This window comes from Bos mutus, chromosome 25, assembly GCF_027580195.1.
Source record: "Bos mutus isolate GX-2022 chromosome 25, NWIPB_WYAK_1.1, whole genome shotgun sequence".
Classification (NCBI taxonomy): Eukaryota; Metazoa; Chordata; class Mammalia; order Artiodactyla; family Bovidae; genus Bos; species Bos mutus.
The window spans coordinates 40,737,604-40,760,692 of record NC_091641.1 but is presented as its reverse complement, the minus strand read 5'-3'; the positions used below and the strand labels follow the sequence as shown (position 1 = coordinate 40,760,692).

Genomic DNA, 23,089 nt, shown 5'->3' with positions numbered 1-23,089 from the left:
TCCGGGTACCCCAACACGCCCCACGCTGGGTGTGCTCAGACTGTCTGATCTGAGCCACTTTGCTGGTGAAGGGGTGTCTCACTGTGGTTTTCACTTCATTTACCTGAGGGCTGATATTGAACACCTTCCGAAGACTCGCTGGTTGTCTCTTGTGGGGTGCCACTTCAGGTCTTGTGCCCACTGAGTTTTGAATGTCCTTCATTTGTTCCAGACAAGCCTTGTGTCAGGCAAGTGACTTGCAGACGTTCCCTCCCAGTCTGTGGTTCATCTTCTTAGTGGCTTTATCAGTGACCTTCATAGGGTAAACATTTTAGCTGTGGTGTAGTCCAGTTTGTTGTTCTGTTGTTTTTTTCATATTTGGATCATGCTTTTAGTATGTCTAAGAAGTCTTTGCTGAACTCAAGGTCACAAGATTTTTTCCAGTGTTTTTTTTCTAAAAGTTTTATGGTTTGATATATAAATCCACTCTGAATTGACTTTGGTGCACACCATGTCGTTTGTGCTGAGGTCCAATTTGTGACCTGTGGGTGTGTCCATTGGGCCTGGCCCCAATTGCTTCCCCTATTCGCTGCTATTTCACCCTCGTCTAAGGTCTGTTGACTATACTGTGTGGGTCTGTTTCCAGACTTTAAATTCTGATCCATTGATGTATTGTGTGTTCTTTTGACAACAGACATCAGTTTTGAAAAACAAAGCAAAAATCCTGTAAAAGTGAGACAGAGTTGGGGGGAGTTTAGGAAGGTACCTGTGGAAAAACTAGTCCTTGACATCAGAACATTGAGTATTTATCTCACTTCCCATCCCTGCCTCTCATGCAGACTACTTCCAAATAACTGTCTATCTCCCTTCATTATAAAATTGTAGAATTAGATCAAGGAGCAAATGAATTGAGAAAAGCTCTAAAATTAAATCTCATTACATTGGTTGCAGACCCAGCAGCATAGAATTTGGCACATGTTTATTAGACTTACCAAGTTAACTTTGCAGAGAAGTAAATGAAAAATATAAGAAAGGACAGCTCGACTCCCATGCACACAGAGCAGAGTTACTCTGCTGCCTGTTTTGTTGAAGTCAGACTGGTGGAGGACTCAGAGGGGTCTCTGCATCGCTCTGTGCGAGCAGGGATGGGCCTGATTCTCCTGCAGGTGCTCCTCCCCAGCCTGGCTAGGGCCAAGCCTCCCTGTGCTGGCTCCAGCCTCCAGCCACTCCTAGAACTTTGATTTGTGAGAAGAGGAAAGGGATCGTAACCTCAGAACGGTCTCTAGTCATAAAGCAGGCCCTGTTCAATGTCTCTTAAAAAAAAAAAGGAAGTCCCAAAACAGCAGTTTAACGGAAAATGTGGTTATCACAAATACAAGTGCCACGTGACATGGCTCCCCAGCTCTTTAAATCTTGCTGCTGCTGTTGTATTTGTTCGGGATGGAGGGGCAGGAATGTCCACTTGTTCCAGAACCCTTTAATGGGGGGAGCTGTGTAAGAACTGACCCATTGTTCTTGGGTCACATTCCAGCATCATCAGAACATCCTGGGAGTGCTCTGCTGTGTGTGTTTCCCCTGAGTTGAGGTGGTTCAGTCTCAAGCACTTGGTCTCAGTGGAGACCATGTTCCCTGCAGGCTCTCATCCTCTCTGAACCTCCCATCCTGACACAACGGTGGGGAGAGCTGGCTCCTGGGGTCTGCCTGCCCAGATAACTGTTTCTCCTAAATTCACAGGCTCAGAGAAATTTAAGTAAAAGGAAAAACCAGAGGAATTACTCCCAGTTAAAAGAACAAGAGTATAGAGAAGGGGCATCCAGTGGTGACAGAGGTTCTGATCAGACCAAGGACCAGAGAGGGAATGTGATCTCCCCTGAGTCATGGAGGGACTGGTAGAGCTGAATAAGAACCCGCGCCTGTAACTGAAGACACAGGGGTCTTTCTGCTACACTTTTAAGAGACAGACCCTAGGATCTTTGCACATTATCTTATGGGAAAGACTGCCTAGAGTCAGAAAGAGCTGAAAAGCTCTCCTGGGTGACTGTTAGTTAATGAGGCCAGTGTTGGATGGATTGGCTCAAAAGATGACAGGCGCTGAAACAGAACCTGAGGAGGGAAAAGGAAAGTGGAACCTCACCTTCAGTATCCACTGCCAGAAAGCCCCTCTATTTTTGACCTCTATTACAAGCAGAAAGCCCTAAGTAGAGGCCTGTGTGAATATTATGTTAAAGAAGGCTGTGAAAGTAACCTGATCACAGAATGGATAGGGCCAGGGTATGAGAACCTCTGCTTCCTGTGGTGCATTCAAACATGGGACACCAGTTTTGGTTGAGCCATATTTGCCGGGTCCCCAGAGCAAGCTGGCAGTGGACTGAATCGTTGAATACATGTGCTGTGGCTACTGGCGCTCCTGTGTCTGAGGCCTCAGGCCCTGACCCCACTCCACCATGGACTCTGGGCTGCTCAGGTTTCTACTTATCCCACCACCCTTCTCCTGGGACAGCTCTTCCCGCTGAGTGGTACCCATGTGGGAAGCTTTTGTGTTCATCAGCTGTGACCTGTAAGAATAAGACTTTTAAATCCTTAAAAAAATAAAAGAATGAGGGAAATCTGAGAGAACAAATAATGAAATAATCTCTCCAGTCTACCCCATGCTCAAAAAGGAGGTAATAAAAATGCTGAAGGAATTAAGAAAGGCTATCATTAGAAATGCAGATCACTGGCATAAGGATCTAGAAAGTATAAAGAGGAGCCAATCAAAATAAGACAGTTCAATTACCAAGATGAAAACCGAGCTAAAGACAGTAAACAGTTAATTAAATAATGCAGAAGAACGAATAATTGATCTGGAAGATAGAATAACAGAAATCACCCAATCAGAACAGACAAATGGAAAAAATGAAAGCAACATACAGGATCAGTGGAATAATATGAAGTGTGCCAATCTACGCGTAAAAGGAAACCCAAGAGGAGAAGAAAGAGAAAAGGGAATCAAAAATACATTTGAAAGTTTCCCAAACCTAAAGTGGGAAACAGTTTTCAAGAGACCAGAAGCACAGAGGGTCCCAAACAACAAGAACCCAAACAGACCTACTCCAGGGCACATCATGACAAAAGATAAAGAGAGGATTCTAAAGGCAACAAGAGAAAAACAAAGAGTCAGTTAGGAAAAAACCCCCACAAGGCTATCAGCTGATATCCCTACAGAAATGGTCCAGGCTAGAACGGAGTGGCAAAATAAATTCAGAGTCCTGATGGAAGGGAAAAACCTTCCATCTAGGATACTCAACCCAGCAAGATGATCATTTGGAGCTGAAGGAGAGCAAACTTCACAGACAAGCAAACACTAAAGGAATTTAGTGTTTGTGATACTAAACCTATCCTAAAAGGAATAGTGAGAGGTCCTTTCTAAATAAAAAGAGAAGTAGGAGTCTATAGGAAAGGGAAATATCACAATAAGAAAGAGAAATCTATTAAAAGGACTAAAGATCACTTTAGATAAGCCAGTATATAGATTTAAAAAAATAAATTCTGTGAAAGTGATTATAACTACAATGAACAGCAAAGGATAAACATGAAGATGTAAGACCAGACCTCAAAATCACAAAATGTGGGGGAGGGGAATAAGAAAGTGTAGATCTTTTGGAATGTATTTGAATATATATGACTTCCAGTGTAAAGCTGGTAGATACATTTCTGGGTTCACATATTTGAGAACCAAGGTAACCACAAATCAAAAACAAGGAGTAGATTCACCAAAACCAAACAGAAAGGAACTCAAGAATAAGACCAAAAAAACCCATCAGGCCACAAAAGGGAAAATGAAAAGTGCAAAGCAACACCAAAAAGAAATATAAAATTAACTGGAAAACAAGATTTAAATGGCAATAAATACATACTTATCAGTAGTTGCTTTAAATGTCAATGAACTAAATGATCAAAAGATACAAAGTGTTAGGTGGGATAATAAAAGAACTTACAATAGGCTACCTGTAAGAGATCCACTTTAGAGGGAAAGACAGATTGAAAGTGAATGGATGGAAAAAGATATTTCATATGAGAAATGATGAGAAAATGGAAGTCACAGTACTCATATCAGACAAAATAGGTGTTAAAAGCAATAGGGAATTCTTGGTGGTCCATTGGTTAAGACTTGGTGCTTTCACTGCCATGGCCCTGGTTCAATCCCTGGTTCGGGAACTAGGATCCCACATGCTGCAACTACTGAGCCCATGTTCTCTAGAACTCGTGCTCTGCAATAAGGGTAGTCTGTGCATTGCAACATGAAGCCCTTGCACTGCAGCTGGAGAAAGCTCACATGCGGAAATGCATACCCAGCACAGCCAGAAACAAAAAGTGAAAAACCAAGTACTAACAGACAACAAAAGGAGAAATTGATGGGAATGCAGAAATAGTAGGAGACTAACACGGCACTGACAGCAATAGACATGTTTTCTAGAGAGAAAATCAGTGAGGCAACAGAGATCCTAAATGACACAATAGAACAGTTAGACTTAATTGACAGCTACAGGACACTACATTGAAAAAAACCCAGAATATACATTCTTTATAAGTATCCATGGAACATTCTCTAGGATAGACCACATACTAGGACATAGAACAAATCTCAACACGGTTAAGAGAACAAATTATTTCCAGCACCTTCTGATCACAACTGCATGAAATTAGAAATCAACCACAGAAAGGGTAATGAAAAAATGATTACATACAGAGTAAACAGTGTGCTACTAAAAGTCATCAATAGCTCAGAGATGAAATCAAAGAGAAAAAAAACTCTTAAAAGACAAAAGGCAGTGAAAACACAACCATATAAAGTCCATGGGTATAGCAAAAGCAGTCCTGAAAAGTTCATAGCCATATAGGCCCTTGTCAAAAAAAAAACAAGAAAGAACCCCAATAAACCGAAACCTACCACCTAATAGAATTAGAGAAAGAAGAACAAACAAAACGTGAAGTCAGCAGAATAAAGATCAGAGAGGACATAAATAGAAATTAAACAATAGGAAAAAAAATCAATTAAACCAAGAGTTGGGATTTTAAAAGGACAAAAATATTGATAAATCTCTAGCCAGGCTCACCAAGAAAAATAAAGAGATGATCCAAATGAGGTAAGAAGAGAGAAGAAATGGCAACTGACACCTCAGATATATTAAAAAAAATCATTAGAAAATATCATGCAAAGTTCAGTTCAGTTGCTCAGTAGTGTCCGGCTCTTTGCAACCCCATGGATTGACTACAGTACACCAGGCCTCCCTGTCCATCACCAACTCCTGTAGTTTGTACTCAAACTCATGTCCATTGAGTTGGTGATGTCATCCAACAATCTCATCCTCTTGTCCCCTTCTCCTCCTGCCTTCAATCTTTCCCAGCAGCAGGGTCTTTTCCAATGAGTCAGTTCTTCGCAGCAGGTGGCCAAAGTTTTGGAGTTTCAGCTTCACCATCAGTCCTTCCAATGAATATTCAGGACTGCTTTCCTTTAGGATGGACTGGTTGGATCTCCTTGCAGTCCAAGTGACTCTCAAGAGTCTTCTCCAACACCACAGTTTAAAAGCATCAATTCCTTAGCACTCACCTTTCTTTATAGTCCAACTCTCACATCCATGCATAACTACTGGAAAAACCAAAACTTTCACTAGAAGGACCTTTGTTAGCAAAGTAGTGTCTCTGCTTTTTAATATGTTGTCTAGGTTGGTCATAACTTTTCTTCCATGGAGCAAGCATCTTTTAATTTCATGGCCGTACTCACCATCTGCAGTGATTTTGGAGCCCGAAAAAACAGTCTGCCACTGTTTCCACTATTTTCCCATCTATTCACCATGAAGTGATGGGACCAGATACCATGATCTTTGTTTTCTGAATGTTGAACTTCAAGCCAACTTTCTCACTCTCCTCTTTAACTTTCATCAAGAGGCTTTTTAGTTCCTCTTCACTTCCTGCCATAAGGGTGGTGTCATCTGCATATCTGAGGTTATTGGTATTTCTCCCAGCAGTCTTGATTCTAGTTTCTGCTTCATTCAGCCCAGCGTTTCTCATGATGTACTCTGCATATAAGTTAAATAAGCATATGAAAAGTTAGATACCAACAAAATGAACAACCTAGCTGTAACAGCCCATCAAAACTGAATCAAAAGGAAACATAATTTGAATAGACCAGTCACTGGAAGTGAAACAATCTGTAATTTAAAAACTCCCTTCATATGTATAAAATAGATAACTGGTGAGAACCTACTGTATGGCATAGGGAATTCAATGCATTGTTGTGGTGACTTAAATAGGAAGGAAATTTTAAAAAGAAAGGATGTGTGTATGTGTATATATATGGGCTTCCCTGGTGGCTCAGCAGTAAAGAATCTGTCTGGAATGCAAGACACCTGGGTTCAATCCCTGGGTTGGGAAGATAACCTGAAGTAGGGGGGAATGGCAACCCACTCCAGTACTCTTGCCTAGAGAATCCCACAGACAGAGGAGCCTGGCAGGCTGCAGTCCGTAGGGTCACACAGAGTCTGACACAACTGAAGAGACTAATCTGCAGCAGCAGCATTTGTGTGTATAGATAATATAACTGATTCACTTTCTGTACAGCAGAAACTTCCAATAAAAATTTTAAAAAAAAAAGCTCCGTGAAAACAGATGGCTTCACTTGGAGAATTCTGCCAAACATACGAAGAACTTATATTAATCCTTCTCATACTCTTCCAGAAGGCTGAGGGGAGGAAACACCAAAGTGTTTCCTCCAAAGTCAATCTGTGAATGTACCATCAGCCTGATACAAATCCAGGCCAATACCAAAAATGATGACCAGCCAGTATCTTTGATGAATTCAGATGGAAAACTCTCAGCACAATATTAGCAAGCCAAATCCAACAACATATATAAAAGATCATATGCTGCAATCAAGATGGATTTGTCCCAGAGTCCCTAGGATGGTTCAGCACATGTGAGTCAGTCAACGTGATTAACCACATCAGCAGAAGAAAAGACCATGCAGTCATCTCAAATAGATGCAGAAAAAGCATTGACTCTCACCAAAGTAGGTGTGGAGGAAACATTTCAACATAATAAAAACTAATCTTGACAGACCTATAGCCAACATAATGCTGAATGATGAGAAGCTGAAAGCCTTCCTGTCAACTTCTGGAAGAAGACAAGGATCCTACTGTCATCATCTATTTAACAAAGTATTGGAACTCATAGCCACAACAGTCAGGAAAAAGAAAAGGCATCCAGACTGGAAGGGAAGAGGTAAAGTTGTCATCATATGCAGATGACATGACTCTATATAGAAAACCCTGAAGACTCCACGCAAAAGCCACCTGAACTTACAAAGTGAATTCAGTAACATAGTAGGGCACGAGATTAATACACAGAAATCTGTGGCATTTCTTTACGCTGAAATACCAGAAAGAGAGTAAAAATAGCTTCTCAGCCTTTGGTTAAGGTCAAGGGTAGAAAGAGTAAATTGTGCTTAAAATCGCATGAAAAAAAATTAAAATTTTAGAAATAAACCTGACCTGCTGCTGCTGCTAAGTTGCTTCAGTCCAATTCTGTCCAATTCTGTGACCCCAGAGGGATTCTCTAGGCAAAATCATTGGAGTAGGTTGCCATTTCCTTCTCCAAAACTTGAACAGGGAGGTGAAAATTTTCTATGTTGAAAACTATGAAACACTGATAAAGGAAATCAAAGATGATTCAAGGAAATGGAAAGATATCCCATGCCCTTGGAGTGGAAGAATTAATACAGTTAACATGGCTGTACTGGACAAAGCAATTTGTAGATTACCCATGATGTTTTTCACCGAATGAGAACAAGTAATCCCAAAATTTGTATGAAACCAAAAAGACCCAGAATTGCCAAAGCAAATCCTGAGGGAAAAGAGCAAAGCTAGAGGCATAACCCTCCCAGACTTCAGACAACGCTACAAAGCTACAGTAATCCAAACTGTGTGTGGCCTTTGTGTAAAGACAGACCTTTGGATCAGTGGGAGAGAATGGAGAGCCCAGAAAGAAACACATGCCTATGGTCCATTCACCTTTGAGAAAGGAGGCAAGAGTACGCAATGGCGAGAAGACAGTCTCTTCAGCAAGTGGTATTGGGACAGCTGGACAGTCGGTCACATGTAAACCAATGAAGTTAAAGCACACCTTCACACCATATACAAAACCAAACTCAAAATGGCTTAAAAACATAAATACAAGACACAGCACTATAAAGCTCCTAGCAGAGAATATAGGCAAACCGATGCTGTTGTTCAGTCACTCAGTTGTGTCCAACTTTTCAACCCCATGGCCTGCAGCACGCCAGGCTTCCCTGTCCTTCACCATCTCCCGGAGTTTGCTCAAACTCATGTCCATTGGTGGAATCTAAAAAATAATACAAATAAACTTATTTACAAAACAGATTCATAGATGTAGAAAACAAACTTGTGGTTACCAGAGGGTAAAGGGGTGGAGGGATGAGTTAAGAGTTGGGGGTTAGCAGATACACAGTACCATATGTAAAACAAAGAAACATGGAGTTACTGTGTAGCAGAGGGAACTGTGTTCAGGATCTTGTAATAGTGAAACCTTGTGAGAACCGGAAAAGAATGTATACACGTATAACCTAATCTCTTTACTATACTTCTGAAACTAACACAATATTGTAGTTCAATTTTTAAAACAGGTAAAAAAGCAATCATAAAAGCAGTAGATATCAGCCTGGAACCTTTTGTAAAACATAAACCTTTCTTTGTTCACCAACCATTGGGTGGCTGGCCGATGCCTTTTCTTAGGGGCTCGCTCCATGGAGTCTTGGGGTGGTTTTATTTGGAAGTTCTAGCCAAGATGCGTCATTTGTGATTTTCCCGTTTTCAAGTGGAGCAAGAACATAGAGGCTGCAGGGACCTTCCTGATCACCCCCAATCTTTCGTGATTGTCTGGCCTACCTTGTTTGGCTGCAGTCTTGAAGACAGTTTACCTTTATTGAGTATTGCCAAAGCGTATCAAATGTGTTTTCAGAGGGAGCTATTTTTCGTGGCTTTTATTTTTCTTTAATTAGTTAGCAGTAGTATTTCTTTATGTAATTTGAACATTGTATAAATTGCTGCCACAGCAGTGTTCAGAGAGAGTCACCCACAGCTATGACGTGTAGGGCAGGCCCCACTGAACCTGGGCCCGCTGCAGGCCAGTGTGGGGAGCACAAGCATGTAGCACCCCCACCTGCTGGCTACCAGGGCCCCAGCCTCCACTCGTCCCCCAGTGTGGTTTGCAGAGGCATGGGTGACGTTCCTGATGGGCAGAGGTGGGGTGGGTTGAGAGGTCACGTAGAGGTGGGTGAGCCCATCTGCTCTGGGGCGGGGGTGGGGCGGCCCTCCCCCACTCCAGGAGCAGGCTGTTGGGTGGGCAGTGGCGGGTGCTTGTGGCCAGGCAGGAGGGTAGGGCATGTCCTGAGCGGTGGGCACCCCCTTTGTGGCGTGCTGCCTGCTCAGGGAGGTCCAGAGCCAGCCTTGTCGTCTGTCATGTGACGTCCATCTGCCCGCAACTCTGGGAGCTTCTGCAGGGGCCCTCTCATGGGGCTGAGCAGAACCCCCGGAGGCCAGGCTGGGTGCTTGGCTGGGGCCCTCCATCACTGCACAGGGTGGGAGTGACTCTACTCTGAGGCCTCAGCGCTCCTTCAACCCCTCTCCCAGGGCCACCACAGTCCGGTACAAAGGGAGGAACCTGCGGATCAAAGCACCCATGTGCCGCGCCCTGAAGAAACTCTGTGACCCTGATGGTACGTCAGATGCAGCTCCGCTGGGGCGGGCCAGGCCGGGCGTTGAGGACCCGTTTCCGTCAGGGAGGCTTGCTGGACGGCTGCATTTAGTGATTTCCAGCCTGAGCTGAAAACGTCCTGTGGCAGCCGAGCCTGGGTGATCGCTCCTGGACTGCGACTCCAGGCACAGTGATGTGTCCACTCAGGCATCTAGTTCAGCTCTGAAGCCCCAACCGTCCTGAGATGGTGCATCAGAGGTGTCAGGGCGAGTCTCCTGTGGCCGGGCTGGGGCCTGGCACAGCGGGCATGTGGTGGCTGTGGCAGATGTAGGGCCGCTCCTCGCCCTACCCCCTCCAGCGTTCCCCAGGGCTGCTTGCCCCTCCTCCTCTCTGGGCACCTTAGCCGTCCGACCAAGAGCTTCATCTTATCATCGAGGTCTGTCTGTACCTGAACAGACGGCTCTAAAGCCCCTTCCTGTCGCAGGCCTGAGTGACGAAGAGGACCAGAAGCCAGTGCGTCTGCCCCTGAGAGTCCCTGTGGAGCTGCAGCCACGGAACAACCACGCCTGGGCCCGAGTGCAGAGCCTCGCCCAGAACCCGCGGCTCAGGTGAGACGCTGGACATTTGGAGGGGAGCGAGCTGCAAGGGACAGGGCTAGAGGGGCCCCTGGGGGAGCAGCAGCCATCCCCGGTGCCCCGGCTCCACCTGAGGGTAGGGTGAGGGCTGCCTCGGCGCGGGGTCCTCGGACTCCGGAGCTGCGTTTGCATCGCTGGCTGGGGTTTTGCAGGCTGACAGCGGGTGTGAACACATCACGTGGTCACAGGCCAACAGCTTCAGGGTCTTCCCTCCTCTTTCCCTGAGAACTGCTCCCTATTTTCTCCTTCCGTGTGTCTGGCTATGCACCAGGCACTCAGGAATGGGTCATTCTCCAGTTCTCATTATCTTGTAGATTAACTGCAAGCTCTTTTAAAGGCCCAGTTCAGGGCATTGGGCACCTTCACAGTGTTGTATAGCCGTGACCTCTCTCTAGTCGCAGAAATTTTCATCCCCCAAGAGGGAACCCCATGCCCACCTAACACTCACTGCCCATCCCCCCGTCCCTTCCCCAGGCCCCACCGGCCTCCCTGCACTGGTCCTTGTAGATTCACCAGTGCTGGACGTTTCACGTCAGCAGAAACTGTACGTGAGTCCTTTCTGTCTGACCTCTCTCAGTGAGCATTGTGGTCTCAGGGTTCATCTGTGTCGTAGCCTGGGTCAGGACTTCATTCCTTCCATACATACTTTTATTTTCTTGGGCTTCATTAAGGCTGGACCCACTCTGACCCCTGAAGGAGCTGGTAGGGGAGGACCGTTGTGCCAGGCTCTGTCCTGGTTGAGGCCTCATCCTGTAAAGCGCGCTTGGTTCTCTTACTTTTTCTTGCAGTTTCACGTGGGCCTCCAGTTTTCTCAGTTTAAAGGGTTGGTGTTAGGAAAAGAGCCAGGGGCTCTGCAGGGACACTGCGGCTCGGGCCTTGAGATCATGGCAGCGTCTTGCCACCACAGCCTCCAGGACTCCCAGAAGGCCCCGCACGTCCCAGCCCCTGCCTCTGTCTGTCATTCTGTGCAGGATGATTGTGGAGCTACATCGGAAGGTCTCCAGCCTCATTGAGTTCCTGAAGCAGAAGTGGGCACTTCATGAAGTGAGAATCGTATCTTTTTCTTACTGAAGCAACCCTGGGACTCTGCAGCACCTGCTGCCTGAGACTTGGGGGCATCTCCGTCTCAGTCCTGGCTTTGCAGCAGAGCCCTGGGGTGTAGCATTTGGGCCATGGGCTGGTGTGGAACAGAACTAAAACCTACAGCCCTTCGTCCTCTGGGCTTGAGGTCTGAGCCCCTTTTGTGGTTTCCTCACAGTGTGAGAACTCTTGTCATAATGGCCCTCCATGCCTGAATGGCTGCTCTGTGGCCCACGGGCTGTGGCCAAGGCACCCCTGCCAGCAGGTTGAGGGAAATGACTGAGGTCAGCTCTCCATCTTCATGTCCTTCGCAGTCCCCAGCCCAGAGGGCGGGTGATGGGTGTGGGGCCCCTACAGAAGGAAGTGGCCCGCCTGTCTCCCCGAGGCCCCGTGGCCTGGGGGTGCGAGCTGCCACAGGTGGATCCTTGACGGTGCACTCAGCGGAAGACGCTGGAGGAGCGGCAGTTGCAGGACTCATTCTCGGAGCCAACACAGGAGAAGGTGGCGCTGCACTTGTTCCCGGGAGAGAACTGCACACTGACACCGCTGCCAGGCGTGGCCCGCGTGGTGCATTCCAAGGCCTTCTGCACAGTGCACTGGCAGGAGGGTGGCCGGTGCAAGCAGAGTGCCAAGGACACCCACACGCTGCCCCCGGCCCAGATCCTGGGCATCCAGAGCGGGCAGGGCACGGCCAGGGGCCAGCTGAAGTGCCCGAGGGCCATTTCCGAGGCCAAGGCTGGGGGGCGGCCTCCTCCCTCCACCGATGCCTCACAGAGCTCCGGGGAGAGTTCCCCAGAAAGTGCCCCTGGGGAGGGGGCTGCCGCAAGTTTCAGCAGCCCAGATGCCTCCGACAGGCTCCCTCCGGGGCTGCAGGATGCTGGGGGACGACTTGAGAAGACCCCAGCGGTTGCCGCTGCAGAGGGTGGGGACGGCCCTGCCCGAGAGCCTGGGGCGCCAGCTTGTGCCTGCGGCCAGCTCCCGGATCTGGAGGATGAGCTGTCCCTGCTGGACCCCTTCCCCCGCTACATGAAGTCCTGCCAGGACCTCATCATTCCCGAGCAGGGCCGCCATGTGGACCCGCGGCCTGCAGCCTGGCCGTCCCCGGAGGCCCGAAGCGCGGAGGGGGCTGACCTCGCCCGGACCAGGGCCCCGTCCCCTGTCCGTGGCCCGCCCGGCCCAGAGCCTCAGTCCAGCCCCGGGTTCCAGCCAGACGTCTGCACTAAAGACTTGCTGGACACGCCTGCAGAGGAGCCTCAGGAGAAGGTGAGCCCCTCGGACCCTCCGCCTCAGGGCCAGCCTGCCGCCAAGCCTCCGAAGGATGTCCCGGCCAGCCGGCTGGCCCAGCAGCTGCGCGAGGAGGGCTGGAACCTGCAGACCTCTGAGAGCCTCACGCTGGCTGAAGTCTACCTCATGATGGGCAAGCCCAGCAAGCTGCAGCTGGAGTACGACTGGCTGGCGGTGCTGGGCCCAGAGGCCTCAGGCCCCCACGCCAGCCCCCAACCCGCCACCTTCCACAAGCAGCGCCTCCTCAGCTGCCTGCTAAAGCTCATCTCCACTGAGGTCAACCCCCGGCTGGTAAGTGGGGTCCAGAGAGGAGGGATCGGCCTTGGGGCAGGTGGTCGGGCCCAGGGGCTCCCAGAGGAGCTGGTCTGGGGCTGGCCTGTGGTTCCCTGGAGCAGGGTTGGGTGCACGCGGGCACTGTGCCCTGTGGTACAGGCCTTTGTCCTGTCCCGCGGGGCTCACACAGGCTGCACTGTGCGTGGCTGTGGGGAGGCTGCTGTGCCTGAGCGTGTGGGCCATGGGGATGAGCCTTGGATGGGTACGGGGGCAGCGTGGCATGGAGCTGGGAACAGGGCAGGTTTCAGTGTGCTTGGGAAAGGCCTTCCTGGGGGGACGGTGGGGGCACAGCCGGGGAGCAGGGAGCAGAGCTGGGTAGGGGCTGCGCTGGGTGGAGTGTGGCCCGGGGACCTGGTGGGCAGCTCCCTGGGAGGTAGCTGGTTGGAGTGGTCTGGAGTTCCTCGCCAGGCTCCTGGTTGAGGGGCAGTGGCTGCGATGGCCCTGGGAAAGGGCAACCTGCTGGGTGGACCTTGCTGAGGCCAGTGAGCAGAGCCCCAACATGGGCCGGAAGAGTCAGCTCTCCTGGCAGGAGAGCAGTGGTGCTGGGGGCTGGGGGGTGAAGTCACAGGCATGGTGAGTGGAAGGGGTGCCTGTGTGGTGGGGGCCCGGGCACTTGATGGCAGCCAGGCCGGCAGGAGCCGTGGCCTCAGGCAGGCCCATGAAACCCCTGAGGTGGGGGTTTTGACTCCGCAGAGGGCTCTTTGGCCGTGCTTGTGTTTAGCTTTAGAAATTACTCTTGTGTTTCCTTTCTCTGACTCACAGAAGAGGCTTTAAGAAGGTGAGTCCCTGTGGCTTGCTGCTCGGCATCCCCTCCTGTCACTGCGGGGTACATCCTGTCTGTGCCACCATGGCAGTGAAGGCAGAGGGCTCCCAGAGGACAGCGGCTGTTTCCCTGGGGGCCTGGGGCGCTGACCATGTGTCACGGCGTGTGACCTCTGACCCTCTGCTGTTCCTCCACGCTCAAGTGTATTTCTGTGCCTCTGTCCCAGGCTCCAGAGACGAACACTGGCTCCACAGCCTCCGTGAGGCCCACCCAGGAGGAGCAGTCAACGACGCCACCAGGAAAAGTAGTGACCGTCAGCTCCCGCAGCCCGCGCTGCCCCCGAAACCAGGCTGCCCTCCGCCACAGCAAGGCCTTCTCGCCCAGCTCCGTACCTTGCTCCTCAGGTGAGGCTCGGATGGCCACATGCGGCGCTGGGCCTACAGGGGCCTGGGGCTCCACTGTGTTGGCCACAGGCTGGTGGATGGCATGCAGGTAGAGAAATCACCACCGCCTCACAGGGAGGGGAGAGCAGGGCCCAACGTAAAAGCCCTGGGGTACTGGGTGTGGGAGCTGACAGGAGATGTGGGGGACCCCGGCCAGTGTTCACCTTGGGGGACTTGCCTTCTGAGGTCACCAGGAGCCTCTGTCCTGCTGAACTGGTGGTTTAGAGCCTGAGGAGGGCTGGTTCTTTCTGGGTCTTAGAAAGGCTGCTTTTCTTTTCCTCTGAAATAATAGAATAGTGAGGCTTTCAGTTAAGGGATTCCCCACCAGCTGAACACAAATCTTGGAAAGCAAGACTGGCCTACCTGCTGGTCCACAGTTGTGTCTGGGAAGTAATTGTTCAGGGTCTCTTATTCGGTTTTGTGGCACATAAAACCCCAGGAGAGACAAAACCCATTTCCCTAAGGCGTCGATTTACTTGCTGTTTTTATTAGAAAAAAAAATACGTCGTCGTGGCTGGCATTGCTCACTCTGCACGATTCTAAAGAGCGACGCTGGTGGAGGGTCAGGCCCCTTCTCCTGCCGTCCATGTTTCTGTTTCCGTCCTGGTGTTGGTCCTTCTCTGGCCGTGGCCCCTGTGGGGCAGCCACAGACTCTGAGCCCATTGTCCTCAGGGCAGAGGCACGTTCATCAGAGTTGAACCAGGGTGGTGCCAGCAGGTAGGCTGTATGGTCGTCTCCACCTTCTCTCTGGGCTTCAGTTTTGTGATTCTGTGAACTCTTAAATATCCACATTTTTCCTTGATTGAGGATGCTTCTGGCCCAAGGCACCTGTAGTTCTAGAATCCTGACAGGCATTGGGAAGATACAGTCTCTGGACTGTGTGTGTCGATTCAGCCTCACAGATTTGCAAATAAAGAACAAAGAAAGGGAACCCATCTCTTGCATGAAATAAGCTGCAGCAGCGGCTGTGATGAAAACAGTGAGCAGAGTCCCCAAATGTTGTTCAGTTGCTCAGTCATGGCCGACTTTTGCGACCCCATGGACTGTAGCCCACCAGGCTCCTCTGTCCATGGCATTTTCTAGGCAAGAATACTGGAGTGGTTGACCATTTCCTCCTTCAGGGGATCATCTGACCCAGAAATCGAAACCGCATCTCTTGAGTATTCTTTACTGCCGTGCCATGTGGGAAGCCTGGAGTCCCCAAATAGTAGTTCATAAATATTTTGTCCTTTTATTTTTGGGCCTTTTTTCTGTATAATCAGACTAAGACCAAGAAGATCAGTGGATCATGGTCCATAGCTTGCTGGTTGTAAATAAAGTTTTATTGTAAACTTTATTTAAATAAAGTTGTAAATAAAAGTTTTATTTTATTTACACTGCCACTGGCTCACAGGTTGTCTGTGGCTGCTTTTGTGCTGAGTTCAGCAGAGACCATGTGCTCAAGGCTGACTTCTTGTCTGGCCGTGTCCAGAGAGCATTTGCTGACCTGTGGTCTAGACTGGATGACTTGGAAGGTGCATCTCCCCTTCCACTGAGGTCAGCGGAGGTCAAGGAAAGCTCTGGTGTGCTTACTTGGTGAGGGCCAGAATTTCAGGGAGAGAAGGAGAAAAGCAGCTTCTGAGAGGACGGATGGATATACAGGAGATTTCTTTCACGGACAGCAGATAGGGTCGTCAAAAATTCCTTTCTGATTTTCTTCCTGGTGGACGCCCTTCTGCACTGGTGGTGTTGCTCTGGGAGCACTGCTGTCATCTCCCTTCTCCGTCTCTAGGTCTGAGAAACCCTCCGAGGCCCCTCTTGGTGGCCAGTCCCACCAGCACGGGCAGCAGCGACTCAGACGGTGGCCTTTTTGCTGTCCCAACAACGTTGCCACCCAACAGCCGGCATGGAAAGCTCTTCTTTCCCAACAAGGAGACAGAGCTGACATTCCGGCAGCACCTGAGCTCTATCAGCGTAAGTGGGCCTGCCCCCCACCCCCGGCTGCCAGGCCGCCCAAGCGCGGACAGGGCGCACTCAGCCCAGCACTGTCTCCCCGCAGATGCAGTCGGACTTCTTCCTGCCAAAGCCCAGGAAGCTGCGGAACCGGCACCTGCGGAAGCCGCTGGTGGTCCAGGTCAGCACCCCGCCCACCGGCACGCCTCCTTGAGGGCTGGCCGGTCCCGCCGGCCAGGCTGCTCAGAACACGCTCATGTCCTCCTGGGTCTCAGGTTTACCATGTGAAGTGGGGAAGTCCTTGTTCTTTCCTCCTCCTTATTAATAATTAGGACAGATAGAGTAGTCACAGCAACCGTAAAGAAAGAAAGTGTAGTTGCTCAGTCGTGCCCGACTCTTTGCGACCCCATGGATAGTAGCCTGACCCAAGCTCCTCCGTCTGTGGGATTTTCAAGGCAAGAGTACTGGAGTGGGTTACCATTTCCTTCTCCAGGGAATCTTCCCAACCCAGGGATCGAACCCAGGTCTTTCACATTGTAGACAGACGCTTTACTATCTGAGCCACCAGGGAAGTCACAGTGATCGTAACTGTACCTAAAAATAAAGGTAGATTCAGCACAGCGTGAAAACTGCTTAGAGAAAAGACAGAAAGTTCTAGGGATTTGGGTTCCAAGAATGTCTGAGATTGGACTATATTTGAGGCTCTCAGAACATCTATTTATAAACTCATCAATGGAAGCAGTTGGCAAGGTTTACGGGTTGGCCAGAGGCCAGACCTCTCCTGGGCTCGTCGTCATGAAGCTGGGAGCACCCGTGGATGCGGCCTGCAGACCCACAGGGGAGAGCCGGGTGTGAGAGGCACAGGAGAAAGGGGGCGTTTTTACGTGGAGGTGACAGATGAAGGAGATGATGCTGAAAGAACTGTGGGCTTTGAAATGGATGAATGTTTGTGAATTAATGCAAGGTTCTCCTTTTACTAGATGCAGAAATCTGTTCCTCTTTTGGAATTAATTTATTTAGGAATGAGGGATTGCATCACAGACCTTAGAAAGGAAGATGTATTCCAAGTGCCCCATGTTTTTTGTGCACCCTGATATAACATTGGGGCATTTAATTTTTAATGTATTTGGTTAAATACATAGACCCTCCGCCCTGGATGAGGGAGCACACTTCCTGGCTTGGAGGATGCGCCGCAGCCCAGCGTCTCAGCCAGGACACCCTTGCGGCCTGCCCGTGGCTATTTTGTGTTGTTCGTCAGTGGCTTTATTGATACTTAGGAAGCCTGCCCATTTAAAGCATACAGTTCAGGGTTTTAGTATGTTCATGGGGTTATGCAGCCCCCTCATGCCCCAAACAGAACCCCGACCTGTTACCTGCACTGCTTCCTCCCAACCCTGGAGCCACTTCCTGTCTCTTGGGAGCTGCCTGTTCTGAGCATTTCACATAAATGGAATCACACTTCATTTGTGGTTCCTTCACTTAACGGTTTTTGTAAAAGTTTCGCTGGCACACGGCCCCGGTCCCTCATTTCCCTGCTGTGCATGGCTGCTTTCACAGCACCAGGGTGGACACAAGTAGCCATAACAGACACCACGCGGCCAGAGCCTGCAGGTTCTACTGCCTGGCCCTTTCAAAGAGGTGCAAGGCTGGCCAGGGATCCAGGGCCTCTCACCTCATGGACAGTCAGCGCACTGGCTCAAGGCGCCTGGCAGCGCCCAGGGAGGCCCCGCTGTGTACCCAGACCTGTCGCGCCTCCAGCCTCCCTGGCTGACACACTCTGTCAGCGTTTCACATAGACAGCCGGCAGCGTCAGCGATGAGCCTGCTTCTCGCAGCCGGTGGTGGTCACTCTGCCTGTTTTCCCTCCACAGAGGACGCTGCTTCCGAGGCCATCTGAAAACCAGTCCCACAACGTCTGCTCCTTCTCCATCCTGTCGAATTCCTCTGTGACCGGTGGGCACCGCAGCTCCTCAGGAAGCTTTCCTTTCCTCGCAGCCCCGACTTGGGGAATCACAGGCGTCTGTCCCCATAGCTCTCTGAGTTACCTTCCAGGCTTTCCTGGGTCCATTCTATCAACGCACACATGGGGTGCAGCTGCAGGGGGCAGTGGGCCCAGGCAGTGGTATGGGCAGGCAGCTGTTTACTGCTGACCAGTGGTTTGCAGGCAGTTTCATCCCCAGGTGGGCTCGCATGGCCCTGGATGGGGTGCTGTGCTCAGGTCACTTTAGAGAAGGGTCTCTTGTCCACCCTGTCCATGATGTCTTCAGGCGTTTAGTGGGGTACGTGAGTCTGTAGGGTGCATGACTCATGCTCCGTGCTCCCCCAAGCTCAGAGGGGTCCCTGCTCTTTGAAGTGAATCTTAAGCCGTGAGATTCCTTCAGTGAAGCACGTATTCCATGCTTTATCCTATCAGTCTTCATTTCCCAAGACCCAGACAGCAGTCAGTGGCTTTTTCTCACACCTACTTTTCAATGGCAGAATGCCTGCCAGGAAGGAGCCAGGTGGAAGAGACAGAATTTTGGCCCTAGGTCTGAGGCTCTGACTATCTCAGAGGAGTCTGTGACTCAGCTCAGGAAACAGCCACTGTTAAAGGGCTATCTCTGGGGACAACAGTCATGACCATAGCCATTCAGCAGCCCCCAGGAGGCACAGTGATGCCGCTGTCATAGGCAACAGTGCTTTCTGCCCATTGGGGCCCTCTGTGACCTCTGACTTCCTCAAGTTGGCAAGTGTTAGGACATTCAGTGGTTTCCAGCTCGGCTCAGCTCTGTGGTCGGGACCGTGGCCGTGCAGGAGACTGGTTGGGAAGGGGAGTGTGTGCAGCCCTGCTGCACGCCCAGCAGCTGTTGGCTTGTGCAGCTGATATGTCTGCCTCCGCTCACATCCTCACAGGGAGAGGCTCCTTCCGGCCCGTCCAGTCCTCCCTGGCCAAAGCAGCTGTGTCCCGGCCGATTGTGCCCAAGGTCCTCCCCCCACAGGCCACGGGCCCCCTGGCCAGTAAGTCTGCGACTCTGCCTGATGTGTACGCGAGGCCTGCATGTGGGGGTCCCCTCCATGTGGGCGTCGGGTATCATGGGAGCAGAGGCTTGCATGTTGCTCCTTCTCCAGGTGCTATTGACCTAGCAGCTAAAAGTGCTGGCATCATCCCTGGGAGCCCCCTGCCAGTCCTGGACACAGATGGCTTGTCCGGCATCTCCCCGCTGTCTTCAGATGAGGTGACAGCGGCTGTCACGGGGCCAGACTCCACCGGCCCCCACCAGAATGGAGACCCACTCCCCGCCGTAGGGGTGAGTGTGTGCAGAGGGCTTCTCCAAGCTGCCACCAGCTCCAGAGGTGGCACGTTAGGGTCCAGTCCCTGAGAGTCACAGCCACAGGCTGAGGTGGTATGGGACTCCAGCTCTGCTCTGGAGGGAGGAGGTCACTGAACAGGGAGGCCAGGGCCTGAGTGAGGCCACGTGGCACAGTGGGCGAGCCATGGATGGAGGCAGAGCGGGTGATGAACCCAGGACTCTAGGCCACTCAGGCGCTGCCTTGGCCCCCTGCTCTGCGGGCGGCCCCTTAGGACCGCAGAGCCAGCCCCGCCTGGGTACCATGAGCTGGACCTCTTGCTGTGGCAAGTTGGCTGTGGACTCACAGACGGTCTTCAGTGTGGGGCGGTGCGGGGGGTGCGCTCTGAAAGCAGCGGGCTGTCTTGCCCCCGGGAGTGGCTTCCGTCCCTCAGTCTGTGTTCTGCCTGTGAGGGGCTATGGGCTGGAGCGGCTTCCCCACGGCAGCCTGGCACTGGCTGGCTCGCACTCACCGGCGTCCTCCTTGTGTTGCTGTAGGCAACAAGCGACCCATTCATCAGCGTCCCCTCGAGGCAGGAGCCAGTGGCCGACAGTTTCCAGGTAGAGTGTACTGCTGACTGCTGAGCAGAGTAGCTGCCCCATACCCCAGGGAGCGCCAAGTCCCACCTCGTGGTCCTGCTCGTGGTCCTGGACTTCCCCCTCTCCGTGATGCCTGGTGGCCGTGCCTCCCTGCACCTGCCTTGATCATGCACACATGGCTCCCATCTCAGGCTGCCAACTTCCCTCTGCAAGTTGGCTGATCGAGACACAGTCCTTCAGGGTCTTAAGTTTTCTGGGCCAGGGAGAAGAGTTCTCAGCTGGGGGTGGAAACAGATCCAGGCCATATTGGCCTGGCCCCTCAACTCTGTGGTCCTCCAGGGTTTCTGGGGGCAGTGATTCCCCAGGGGTGTTTCCTGGTGGGAGAGTGTGGGGTTTCTGCCTCTCTTGCTGTACTCGTCCTCAGTCACTGCTCTGCGGGGCCCGGTTGGCTTTCGTTCCTCGATACGGCTGCCTTTTGCATCGTGTCTCAACAGTACCTGTCTCCACAGAACCCCCCCGTTCTCTCCTTGTCTGAGCTGTCCAAGGCCCCTGTCCACAATGGGCTCTCCACACCACTGCCCCCATCGGAGGCCTCCAGCACCCGGCTCTCCCCGCCTAACGTCTCTGCCCTGCTGGACATCTCACTGCCCGGCCCCCCTGAGGACGTGCTCTCGCAGGGAGAGCCCGCCACACACATCAGTGACTCCATCATCGAGATTGCCATCAGCTCCGGCCAGTATGGTGAGCCACAGGCGCTTCTGCCAGCCTCCCAGACTCAGTTCCCGTGGGGAACTGACCTCCCGCCTGACTGCCGCCTCTAGGCACCTTGTCGTCCGGCTCAGCTCTTCTTATGGTCGTTGAGCCTCTGCATCTTTGAGGCACCGCCAGCCTTGGTGGGGGCGGCACTGGCATACAAGGCCCTTGCAGGCGGGACCTGAGCCATGGTGGTCTGGAGTAACTGCCCGGGCTTTGGGATACAGAGGGGCTGACGTGGCGTCTCTGGCCTGGGGATCAGGCAGGCCATCTCATCGGCTCTGAACTGGGGTGATGCCTGTTGGCTGGCAGGTTCTAGGAGGCGTTGGGCTGGTACCTATGGGCTTTGGCTCCCCAGCTCCCGGAGATGGCGCCACAGAAGGCAGTGTGGTTGGCACCTGCTGGTCAAGGCCAGCCATGGATTCAGAGCTGAGTCAGCAGCTGGCAGCACGTCACCATGGGCCAGTGACCAGTCCCTTTGAGTGTGTTCCCCTCCCTGGGGCCTTGGGGACACGAGGCAGCTTGCAAGGCTGCTGTCGGCAGCAGCAAGAGGGCTCAGGTGCCGCCTTAGCACGGGCCGCCTCTGTTGTGGCCAGTGTCCGTGTCTGATCATGGGTGTGTGTCCCGGCTGTTGGGGGGCCCTAGTTGGGTCCTGGGTCTCCCAGCTCAGCTGGACATGCCGTGCTCCCTCAGCCATTCACCCCACGTGGTGTCTGACCCCAAACTTTGGTCGACAGGTGAAGGAGTTCCTCTCTCTCCAGCAAAACTGAATGGCAGCGACAGTTCCAAGAGCCTGCCCTCCCCGTCCAGCAGCCCCCAGCCAGACTGGATCGCCTCTCCCACCCACGACCCCCAGTGGTGCCCTAGCGACCCCACGGACTCGTCACTCAGCAGCTTGTTTGGTGAGTCTAGGGGCACCAGGATGCACAGAGCTGGCATCTGGACAGCCCCGGCACTGGGTGCTCGGATATTGGGAAGGAGGTGTTAGAAGACCCATCAGCTTCCATCTCCTACCCAGAGGCGCTCCCGTGGCAGGTCTGGGACCTGCACACTTTGCATTTGTAGAGCGTGGCCAGGGTGTGCACCCGGCTCGGAGCGGGGCAGGCTGGACCCTGGCAAGCCAGGCCAGCACCAGGGAGGGCACGACACCTGGCAGCCCAGAACAGACAGGGGCTCTGGTTTGGGTGGCACTGGGGGCTAGTCCTCTCACAAGTTCTCTGCTCAGAAAGTCCCAGGGAGCAGTGCAGAGCCCACGTCAAAGGGAGATCGCAAGCCTGGAGTTGTGTGGAGGTGGGCGTGGTGGCCTCGCTGTGGGCGCGGCAACCCCCCAGGCTGTGATGGGCCCTGCAGGGCTCCCCACGCACGGCAGGGCAGGTGTGGCCTGACACCTCCAGCCGCAGCACCGAGTTGCCTGGGGGGCCCAGGCCCAGCTGCTCAGGCCCCTCCCTCCTCTGTGCAGCGAGCTTCATCTCCCCGGAGAAGAGCCGGAAGATGCTGCCCACCCCTGTGGGGACCAGCAGCGGCACCTCCCTGCTGGGCCCCAGCCTGCTGGACGGGAGCTCGAGAGACTCCTTTGTGTCCCGGTCCCTAGCCGACGTCGCTGAGGTGAGCGCCTGTCCTCACCCTGAGTCTGAGCACTGGCCCCCACCCAAAATTTGCCAGGCCCCTGTGCAGAGTGCCAAGTGGGGCCTCTTGGGGCCGGGCACTGCTGCAGGCCCTGAGCAGACTGGTCAGAGTCCCCATCCTCGTGTGGCCGACTGTCCGGTCTAGCCGGGACCAGATCTGCCCACAGGACCCCAGCCTGATGCTGGAGGCCCCACTGTACACTCGGGTCTCCACCTCCACTCTCTGCCTCACTCGCTGTCTCCTCCACCATCTTTGCTGATTCTTAAACAGCTGGCTGCTCCCACAGGGCCTGTGCACTTGCTATCCCTTCTTGCAGGCATGTTTCCCTCAGGTCTTTACACAGCTCGCTCCTGCACTTCTGCGCACATCCTGCCTCAGAACGCCTGTGTCACACACACCCATGCAAACTCCCTCCTCCACTTGCACCTCCTCCAGGCAGCCTTGGAGTAGAACCAAGCTGCTGCTCCCTCTCTGCCCCTCTGGCCACTGACCATCCTCCCAGAAGTCTCATGTGGGTGGGGTCCTGCCACTCTGACCTGACTGCCGGGCAGTGGCACTTGTTCACAGAGTGAGGTTCACAGTGACGACCCTGTGGTTGTGATGTGGCTCCTGGGGGGACTCTAACCCTCACCATGGAGGGGCACGC

At 52.4% G+C, this 23,089-nt stretch overlaps 1 protein-coding gene across 2 annotated transcripts in view; it reads left to right on the top strand.

The window, feature by feature from the left end:
- Window positions 1-23,089, top strand: part of CRAMP1 (cramped chromatin regulator homolog 1) — a 44,814-nt gene that overhangs the window by 17,920 nt on the left and 3,805 nt on the right. Inside the window, exons 7-20 of one of the 2 annotated variants that reach the window (XM_070362096.1) lie at window positions 9,666-9,751; window positions 10,214-10,337; window positions 11,336-11,417; window positions 11,892-13,019; window positions 14,051-14,228; window positions 16,039-16,220; window positions 16,306-16,380; window positions 18,070-18,151; window positions 19,091-19,195; window positions 19,307-19,485; window positions 20,023-20,085; window positions 20,574-20,805; window positions 21,555-21,719; window positions 22,277-22,422. In XM_070362096.1, the coding sequence (XP_070218197.1) occupies window positions 9,666-9,751; window positions 10,214-10,337; window positions 11,336-11,417; window positions 11,892-13,019; window positions 14,051-14,228; window positions 16,039-16,220; window positions 16,306-16,380; window positions 18,070-18,151; window positions 19,091-19,195; window positions 19,307-19,485; window positions 20,023-20,085; window positions 20,574-20,805; window positions 21,555-21,719; window positions 22,277-22,422 (2,827 nt within the window). Of the gene's footprint in view, window positions 1-9,665; window positions 9,752-10,213; window positions 10,338-11,335; window positions 11,418-11,885; window positions 13,020-14,050; window positions 14,229-16,038; window positions 16,221-16,305; window positions 16,381-18,069; window positions 18,152-19,090; window positions 19,196-19,306; window positions 19,486-20,022; window positions 20,086-20,573; window positions 20,806-21,554; window positions 21,720-22,276; window positions 22,423-23,089 lie in introns of both variants that reach the window. The other variant, XM_070362095.1, reaches the window with a different exon arrangement.